The sequence below is a fragment of the Trematomus bernacchii genome, unplaced genomic scaffold (genome assembly GCF_902827165.1).
Source record: "Trematomus bernacchii unplaced genomic scaffold, fTreBer1.1, whole genome shotgun sequence".
Taxonomy (NCBI): Eukaryota; Metazoa; Chordata; class Actinopteri; order Perciformes; family Nototheniidae; genus Trematomus; species Trematomus bernacchii.
In genome coordinates this window covers 10,512,625-10,522,751 of record NW_022987714.1, presented here as the reverse complement: position 1 = coordinate 10,522,751, position 10,127 = coordinate 10,512,625, and the positions used below count along the sequence as shown (strand labels likewise).

At 41.0% G+C, this 10,127-nt stretch overlaps 1 protein-coding gene across 2 annotated transcripts in view; it reads right to left on the bottom strand.

Moving 5' to 3' along the window:
• Positions 1–2,142: 2,142 nt before the first annotated feature.
• Positions 2,143–10,127, bottom strand: part of btbd11b (BTB (POZ) domain containing 11b) — an 82,094-nt gene continuing 74,109 nt past the window's right edge. The window contains exons 10-18 of one of the 2 annotated variants that reach the window (XM_034141705.1): positions 8,702–8,922; positions 8,395–8,573; positions 5,749–5,854; positions 5,340–5,442; positions 4,782–4,863; positions 4,607–4,675; positions 4,254–4,367; positions 3,889–3,924; positions 2,143–3,436 (exon numbers count right to left, since the gene is read on the bottom strand). In XM_034141705.1, coding sequence (XP_033997596.1) covers positions 3,227–3,436; positions 3,889–3,924; positions 4,254–4,367; positions 4,607–4,675; positions 4,782–4,863; positions 5,340–5,442; positions 5,749–5,854; positions 8,395–8,573; positions 8,702–8,922 — 1,120 coding nt within the window. In that variant the 3' untranslated portion in view covers positions 2,143–3,226. The remainder of the gene's footprint in view (positions 3,437–3,888; positions 3,925–4,253; positions 4,368–4,606; positions 4,676–4,781; positions 4,864–5,339; positions 5,443–5,748; positions 5,855–8,394; positions 8,574–8,701; positions 8,923–10,127) is intronic. The other variant, XM_034141706.1, reaches the window with a different exon arrangement.

Here is a 10,127-nt window from a genome sequence, read left to right as displayed (position 1 = left end):
CTCTTGTGCTGCCAGCCCGCTTGGTGCCAAAGGGAGAGCGCCTGTGCATGACAACAAGGGGAGGACGAAAGGGGCTCGCTCAGGGGGGAGAGTTAGCAGGGCAAACACCCCTTTTACACTCCCACTTGCACATGCACATACACATGCACATCAACCCACTCACAAAAAGGAACAATAGACACTCAGAAATGAGTGCAGGGCAACAACACAAAGACATACAAATTCCAGCTCATGGCAAGAGAAATGAAGCAGGCACAGGGAAAAAATCACATAAACCGTGAGCAGTGTCAAACAGTTGCCTACAGAGTGTCCCCCTGTGGAGTTCCCCTCACCACTTCCCTTGTTGTTGCTTAGCACTCTGCTTGCACTGCACAAACCAGTAAATTAAGATGCCCAGCAGCGCTTAAGAAAAGAGGCAACAGAGACATTTCCACAGCTTAATGGCATGGTGTCCGGTCTGACACAGCTAATCTGATAATGGAACATTTCTGCTTAAACAAGCTTCTCCTAACTACTTATTTAGGAGTAAATTCCACTGGATGACAACATATTGTGTTTATTGTTTCAGTGTATAAGCATGTGCATGTGTGCACCTCAGGATTTCTAACAGTCTTTCACAGCGCAGCATTCTCTGCTCAGCATTGTTCCTGAGCAGCGGTAACCATGGTGACTCCTTAACAACTGCTGTCACCCTGTCCTCAGCCATTCAAATTCTTTGGCCGACGCACACACAACAGTTTTCTGGAGGATCGGAGGATGAACACTGATTAGATGAGACACAATCCAATATCTGGCAATGTAAAATAAATAAATGACAGAACCTGCCTGGACCGGATTGTTCTCTCCCAGTCATTTGATTATAAGAGTTTAGCATTTCATAAACAACTAGAACATATTAGAGTCAAACAAACCCTGAGTGTCCTTCTGCATCTGACATTTAAGTCACATGCAGAAAAATGAATTTTAATATCATGTTTGACACTTGGGTTTTTTCAAGCAACGTGAAACAAAGCCAAGGGCAACACTTATTAATTGAATCATCTCAAGCCAATATGAGTCTATTTCAAACAGATTAACTGTGTAATGTAGGAATGAGTGCAGCATTTTATGAACACCAGCAGTAGAGTTTCACTGCTCTGCTTTGACTATTTTCCGCGGGAGAGTGGGCCGGCCGAGGACAAGGCCGCGTCTGTTCTTTACGGCTTTGAATTGCTTTCTACCTGTCAGTCTGTCTCTCTCTGTCTGACCCTGACACCCCCCCCCCCCCCCCCCCTCAACTTCTGTCAACCTCTCATCTGAAATTGCTTTAAACTTTCGAAACATACAGCGTAGGCTACACTGAAATAACTGAAACCTTTACTTTAATTAAATGTATTATGTCAACACATTTCACATAACTGTATAGTTTAGCAATAATATTAAGTTGAACCTAATATATATTTTTAAACTTCGTATTATTTCACCCATCCTAATACAGTTATGTGATATCTGTTGATATAATACGTTTAAATAAAGTCAACGTTTCAGTTTCTTTAGTGTACTGGCACAAAATAACAGGCAATTCAATATTATGAGTAAAGAATATGGGCTGAATTTTTTTCTCTCCTGTGTTTTATGACTTATATATTAACCCATTTACTTACTTACAAATATCTTTTGCAAAGATTACATTTGTAAGTTCCTCCGATTTAATAATTGTCTTCGGGAAGTCCAATACTTTTACCACGGTCCTTGATGAAGATAAAAGGCATATAACTGTAAAAAAAGAATTATTATTCCTGTACGATAGAAGCATGGTGTCTTTGTAGCATAAGCAAGCTAACTTTGTTGGTTTTAACTTGCCAATTAAATTATTTACCTTATGTTTAGACATTATGTGAAGAGTTTATAAAGTTTATGTCATTTTATTATGTTAATATGTTTCAGGCTCTATAAATGAGTGAACTGGGAATAAGGATTTATTTTCAGCATATCTATCTAAGACAGTGTTGGATTGTTTCCAGTTTGGTGCAACAAAAAAAAAAGCTAAACCATGACCTTCTAGTGGTGGAGAGAAAAATAAATTCAAATTTGTCATCAAACGGAATAAGAGATGTCCCCTTGCTGTTTTGAGCCAGAGACTGCACCAGGAGAATCCATGAGCAGATTCATAGTACCCTTTATATTAATCTTTATAGAGGAAAGATATATCAAGTCACACACACAGTATACAAGCCATGTGATTTCACAATCCCTGGAAAACAATGTTCCCAGTTCAGGACTAGACAGGCCTGGAGCCTCTCACACAAACAAATGAGGACACCATGTGACCATAACATTTAGTGACCCATGCTGATGACAAAAATATCCTCACTCTACTTTCAGTCGTTTAGGCGTGGAACAGCTCTTCAAAGTAATACTCAAAACAGAAAAGAACGAAACACAGTCATCCCTCTGACATGCAACATTTAAACATAGATATTTAAAAGATGAGCTTCTTGTTTTTACAGCGATATCCAACAGTAAGACACATGAGAAAACATCCGTGGATATATATATATACATTAAGTTACATTATCAATAGCTCTATTTCTTATGAACAATATTTACACAGGGGAAGTCCTCTTTCCCACTCATGTTGCCCAAAGTCACGTGGTGAAAGTCCCTCTTTGCATCAGTCACATTACAGGTTCTTGTCAGTTGTTTGTCTTGTTTGGCTTTAAGGACTAATCAGCACAGATAATGCAAAGTGACTGACAAATATACAAATAATTACTCTGTACAAGTCCACAAGTTTAAGCAAGTATTCACAGCAGTTCTTCCTCACAGAGCCAGGAAGGTATACACTGATGGCTTATCACATTACGCTGAGGTTGTTCATCATCTCAACATTGTATTCTGATGCTGATTGTTGCTCTCCCTCTGTGTTCCCGTAGTACCACCTGACCCATTTAGTTAAACATGTAACACACAGACTGTTCTACTTAGCTGTATGAGGGACATTGTTACAGTGATGTGATGTTATTGGCAAACTGTGGCAGCTATCTTATGACAGTCATTGTATGTTACTTCAATAATAGTTGATAGATATCAACAAGGCAGACAGACAGACTATCTGTGTAATGATAACAAAAGCTTATTAGCAACTTATGAGCTTCACAGAGATAAATGTCTTATCTTTTTCTATCATGTCAATACAGTGTCATGTCTCTGCTAAATATTCTCTGGTCCTGTGTTCACAAGGAGATCAGACGATGGATCCCTTGGAGGAGGACAGGTGGATGGACTGGATGCGGATGGCCAGGGTTTTCTCCAGGTCCTGCAGGATGTCAGAGCCGGGGCTATCTGGAGGCGTGTCGTACAGCAGCTGTTTGAATGGCTCCAACTCGATCAGGATTAACATGTTCTTTAGGAAGTAGCCCTCTATATAGGACGCCAAGTCTGGAGCGCCAAGAAACTGTGAACAAAGTAACAATAGTTCCATTAGCGGACATCTATAACACCTGAAAGGGATAAACAGAAGTGGGGTTGAATGAGATATTTAATGTATGTTAAATCAGCGTATTACCAGCACTCCCCTAGCTTGAAGCAGCAGACAGTAGTCACAGCACAAAACATTTACTGCGATGGATGGGGGCAGCAGCAAATAATGTTTTTTTTATGTTCAAAAATCTATAGCAATTTAAGTTTACACTGCATTTGGAAAATGTAGATTGCTTTTCCTCACAGTTCTTTCCGAAGCTGTTATCCATGCTCTCCTCAGGGCGGCCAGACTCCATTGACAAATACAATCACTTCACCTTGTAGAAACGCGGGGTTGCTGGTCTACTGCTGTCTAGATCGGTTAGTTTGTTTGTGTTATTGTGGTTAGTTCACACTCAACAAAGTTACAGAATAACACAAACTTACCAATGATGGCAGCGGCAGACCAGCAACCCCGCGATTCTGCAAAGTAAAGTTATTGTTTTTTTGTCAATTGAGTTTGGTGGCTTTGAAGAGAGCATACTATATAAAGATATAAAGGCTTCACTTCCCTGTTGGAACGAGCTGTCTCACAGCGGGGAAAATATTCTAAATATAGCGTGCACTTAAACTGATATTGTTTTCTTTTAGCTAAAAAAGATATTGCTGCTGCCTCTTCAGGAGCAGTTAATCCGCTGTAATACACACACTATAGATACAGTAAGTACCTCATACAACCCAACGTGGAACAACCATCTCTTAAACGTGTTTTACAACACAGCTTGTGTTTTCATCCTATTCAGTTTTTGCACCTTGGTGTGGTTGTAGATCTCCACACAGGTTTCAGTGTTGATGTTCTTGGTGCAGATGATCTCACAGTGCCGCTGCAGAGCCTCCAGCTGGAAGAACTTGGCTGCAGACAGAAGCTGGAAAGAAAAAAGCACAATCAACTCATCAAGTTTAGCGTCCAGTTTAGTATTTGATCATGGATACTACTGTGCTTTTTGAACAATGCAACATCAATAGGTAAGGTAATAGGTACTTGAGATCTACATCTTATTCATTATTATTATTATTCATCTACACTCACAGTACAAAGGTTTTTAGTGTAACATTAAAGTACATTCTACAGTTTTGCAGTGAAAGCTGTGCTAACAAGCCTAACCTCCATGATGTCAGTGTTCCTGATGTGCAGAGCGTCGGCCCCCCCGCAGTAGAGATACTGCATCACCAGCTGAAAGAAGGAAACATATTGAAGCTTTCATACAAGGATGAATAGAGTAGGAATTTATGAAGGAAGCAGTGCGAATGTGAAGTTCAAGTGTGATTTAAAAGTTTACCGTAAAAATGTGATATTTCACATTGCTGATTTCAATGCACGTGTTTTCACCGCAAGGTCTGTTTGCAAGAAGAGTTTTAAACCTTGAGAAGAAAAAAACAAGACAGTCAAGTATTTGGTGTTTTATTCACACTTGGTAAATGTTTATACATCTTAATAGTAGCTTGTAGCATAAGGTGAGCAAAAATAAACCTTGAACTACTGTTCAGTAATGGGTTGGTTTCAATTTGTTTTTCTCTGGGGACATTTAGTCAACATGAGTGACAGATCTACAGTCCATTGATGACAGGACTGACTGTCATCAAAGAAACATGACATGAGTGTGAAATGGAAGTCCTGTCAGGATCCCCAGGGCAGGAAGAAAAATGAGTTTATGGATCAGCAGGAAGAAATGCACAGTACTGACAACCACAAATCAACACAGCATGTCAACTGTTAGGTCATTGCTGTATAAATACATTTATCTTTTCATATCAGAACTTACAGTTACATATTCAGAGCTTTTATAGAAACGGAAGAATACTTGGGCATTTGAAAGCTGAATCCAAAGTGACTGTACCTGCCGGAAGCTGTGAAGAGCAGGACTTTGTGGGCGTAGAAAGGCTTCCCCTCCACCAAAAAGGTCACATCTGACATCTCCTTATTGTTCAGGAATTGAGGATCTGAAACCCAAGTGGCCAGAAAAACAGAATGCTTTTCTGATTATCAAAAAAAGAAAAAGAAATGGTGTGTACAACTAAGCCTTCTTGGCAGTACTAGACACATTTAGGCCACTTTTTGATTCTAGTTTCTGAACACTAGATGGCATTACGTGCTCTTCCCATTTTCCTGCATTAACTCCAACAGGCAATTCAACACAAATACATCAAAGAAGTGCTCATGTGCTGTTTGAATGCTGTATTCTTTACATTGTTAAACAGTATAGATTTCACAATGACAGAAGTGGAATGGCAAAGGCCGGCCCTCACCCAGGCGTGACGTCTGCTTCCTCTTGATCTCTGCCAGTTTGGGGATGGGGTAAGGGCCGTAACACTGGGTGAAGATTGCAGACAGCTGCTGGCTGATCACCTCATTCTGACGAAACACAGACAGAGAAACAAAACATCAGCAGGTGAGGAGGAGAGCTGCTTGAGCGGGCGTTGCTCAGTCAATATCCAGGAGTTCATGTTATATAACAACACACAAGTACTAACTTTAGTGCTCCTCTCCTACACAAACATCCTCAACACAATTATCAGCACAGGGAGGGAGGAATAACTTCTGCAGCCTTGTATCACGCTCAGCATTCACCTTATTCAAGCAATGGTCCCAATGGGCCAAATACTCGGGGCTACCTCACACCTTTGAAAGGGGATCAGATGAATATTTCACACCCACAATTCCTCCGAGATTACTGTAAGGGGGAGCACCATCAGAGGCAGAGCTACTGTAGGAGTGTGAGAAAGAGAAAGACAGGGGAGTGAGATCTTCTTCCACTTACAGCTAACTTTCCTCTTGTATGTGGGGAGCTCAAACTAAAGGAGAAGGGGGGGCAGTGCCATTCAGCTGCATCAGCGGTGCGGGACACGACAAGCCCCACGTGTGCAGTCAGGCTGCTTGCTCTCACTGAAGCATGACGCCAACAAACAGCTATTAACAACCAACCGTTCCACCAGGGACAAAAATGCACTGAATTTTTTCAAACATTTACTCACAATACACAAAATGTATAGATCCACATCTATTATTAGAATAGATATGTAACTTTGGTGAGGGGTTTGATCTCCTGTAAATGCATAAGGCTTTAAGGCACTATTACTCAAACAAAAACAACTAAATCAATATGTGTATTGAAACTGAATCATATTTTAAGGAAAACATATTTTCTTCTGATGTCGAGCTGCTCTGTCTTGATTATCTTTGGTGTCCTGATTGACAGAAAGCATTACTTGTTGTTTATGTCACGCTAAGCGCTAACTGCTGCCGTCAGCTAAGTTAGCTGTTAGCTAAGTTAGCTGGCTGCCAGGACTGGGAGCTCGGGGCACCGGGGGAGTCTTAGTGTTTACAATGTAAGCTTGTTGGCGAAAGCTTTGGGAGATAAAAGGCTGAAAGACAGATGACATACTGGACCTCCTTGCTGTAGAAATTGTAAAAAAAATGTGCTTACTATGTCCTGTGTGGCACTTTCTTGATGTTTGTCGTATTAGCAAAGGTGTTGACTACCTAATCTTATAATAAATTACTAATCTATTCAGAAAAGAATCACGTGAACCGCAGTCCACCTTTATGACAGCAGTTTCAAAAGCAAATTGCATATTTGATATATATATATCATATAACCTGCTATATTTAACTCAATCGTTGAATGGAGGTTTCAGTGAGCCAAAACCAGCAGACAATGAAATATGAACAGACCCTACGTGTCTCAGGCCCTCATGGTGGAGCAAACAGTGACGGGGGTCCCTGAGGCCCCTCATAGAGATCAGGGTCAATGGCCCCCTCATTCATCAACCAAGACAGAGACAGGGACTGACGCTGCAACAATCCACTGAAGGCTAGGATGAGTGTATGTGCGTGTGTGTGTGTGTGTGTGTGTGTGTGTGTGTGTGTGTGTGTGTGTGTGTGTGTGTGTGTGTTTGAAAAAGAAATACTGCTGGCATGGGGTTGCACACGTAGCAAGTCTCTGCAGGTTTGCTTGTGTATTTTATTTATGTAAGTGCGTGCGTGTGTGTGTGTGTGTGTGTACTGCAGCCTTTTTTTATCATATCAGCAATGACGTCAGTAGGGCAGAACTACGCCAAGGCAAAGGATGCAAAACAAACAGAGGTGACAGCCCGGATGATGTGCTGTTTTAAATCTAATACGGCCCACTAAGGGGATCATGAGCTTAGGTAATGAGACAGGGCCCTGATCTAATGAGAAGGAACGGAGAGAGCGAGGAGGCATGTCATAAATCATTATCATTCTGGGTTATTGATATTGAGGAAGCCTCCGGAGATCTGTCATTCCCTGTGAAGCTGAAGACCTGACTGTCTTATACAAAAAGACATTAACTCAGCAAAGAGAGATAATGTTTGAAAGGTTAGATTCATAAAATAAGACATTTAAAGGATCAAAATGTAGCTTTTGAGGAAACAATGGGCTTCAATAAGGCGCTCTCTAAGAAACTCCTCTCTAATGAAGATTCTGACATCACCATTTTCTTTTTGGGATTTCTTGATAATTATCAATATTTTTGAAGAAGTCATTTCATTCTTTTACAAAACAATGGTATTTAAAAAAAATTAACAAGAATAAATGCGTAAAAGTATCACGTGGATCTTCTTTGGTGCTTATTTTATATCTATATATTTAGTAGCATTTGTTTGGCTTAATCCTCTCAACCTTTATTTGATTGTTTAGTAGTCTTATTCACTATAATGGGTATTGGCTGGGCATTTACCTGCTACTACTATCAATGGGCACCTGCTTTCAATTTAAAAGGACACTCATTTTCATCATTATTAGAAAACAGCTTCTTATCTAATATGCCATTAATCTGTTGTCGACCCTTTTAAGGACCTTTCTCTGGAAACAAGATCTGAACAGAAGGCTTGGTGGACGAAGCCAAAGTTATTAGCAGCATTGCAATCTACCTTGCTGGCTCTGAGGATCTGGAACATGAGTGGCAAGCCATGCGTGATGAGCTCCTCAGTGTACTCCTCTTCCTCGATGCAGCTGAACTCTTTGAGGAGACCTTGGATCAGAGGTCGGCGGTGCTGATGGAAACACGTTCGCAGAGACTCCATCCAAGTGTGTAAAGTCCATGGAACCCCTGGGAATTCATTAAAGGGGTCAACACATGTGAAACAAAACCAAATTCACACACAAATATGCAAAAAGAAGGTATAAATGTTGCATACAGAATGTTGCCTGTTTTAAAGAGTGTTTGCAGACACTAACCGAGGCTCCGTATATCTATGGTGATGTCTACATGCCCGTGTTCTGAACTGTGGTACATGGCTTCTTTCAGGGCTTTGAGTTTGGCCTTCCCAGTTCGGATCAGGTCAATGTGAGACGGACTTTTAGCTTCCAGCTCTGAACCCTCTGCCAGGATCTCTTCCAGGGATAAGACGTCCCCTTTCCCTTTCTCTGTATGTGACAGCAGCTTACGAAACACATTTCTAGAAGGACAAAAGCACAAAAAACAAAATACGAATTTAATGTATTTATCCTTACAGATTATAGGACTATTTTGAATTGCTTTTTATTTCACAAGTCTCCAGGCCAATACAAACACAAGTGGCAAACAGGTGCATTTGTATAATTATGCAAACTTATAATAAAAATGATGTGACAGTCACTGAGTTATGGTCATTATGGACTTGCCACAGCAATCTATAATTAACTGCCTCAGCTATGATTGTTATTGCTTCATATAGCTCAGTTTTAATTAACATATATGGCTGGATAAACAGATGCTTAGTGCAAATTAATCGACACAAAATCCATGGGGCAAAAGCCATTTTATGCAAACAGGTACATATCCATCTTAAAAGGCCCGTTCTTTGATTTGCTGACTGTCACTTCATAATATACAGCAGGGCTATTCAATTAGTTTGGAATGGGGGCCGGTTGATGAAAATGATCCAAAGCAAGGGGCCGGGAAAAAGATCGCTTGAAATATGAGCAATCATATTTAAGAGCTTCAGATACAGTAAATACTACAACAGCATAGTGGAGTGCATATATTGTGTTTAATTCAATCAAACAACATAGCCCCAAGGCCTTTATAGATCTAAATGGCAAGTTCAGAACTCAGTGGGCCTACATGTTTCATTTGATTTCATTTAGGCCCCAGCTCCACGGGAACCCATACGGCAAAACGCATCGGAGTAACGCAAATGCAACCGCAAAAAACCTTCCGTCCCCACGCAATATACACCGGATTGTGTCAAGCTCCACGAGACGGCTCCGTTTACATCCAACCGCTGGAAAAGCTGCAGTACATATGCCGAACCTGTACGTGGCGCTGTAACTTCCTCCACAAAAGCAGCAACTTCCTCCACAAAAGCAGCGAAGAAGAATGGTTGTCATGGCTGCACTTCTGTTTATTCTCCGCGGTGGGGGCGGAGGGAACCGCGCAGAGTTTTTCGCCGGTCAATGTGTGTTAAAGTTTAAATCTTCATGCTTCCTCATGCAGCAGCTGATCCAGTAAGTAAACCCGACAGTAAAAATAAACATATTTATAACTAGTTTAGGTAGTTTGAGAGGTAATTAAAATAGCTAAGGGTGATGATCTGACTTGAAGTGTGTGTTTTGCTCCCGCTGCTTCACAGCCGGAGGAGCTGCGTGTCTCCGTCCTGTCAGATTAGACTTCACTCGCGTT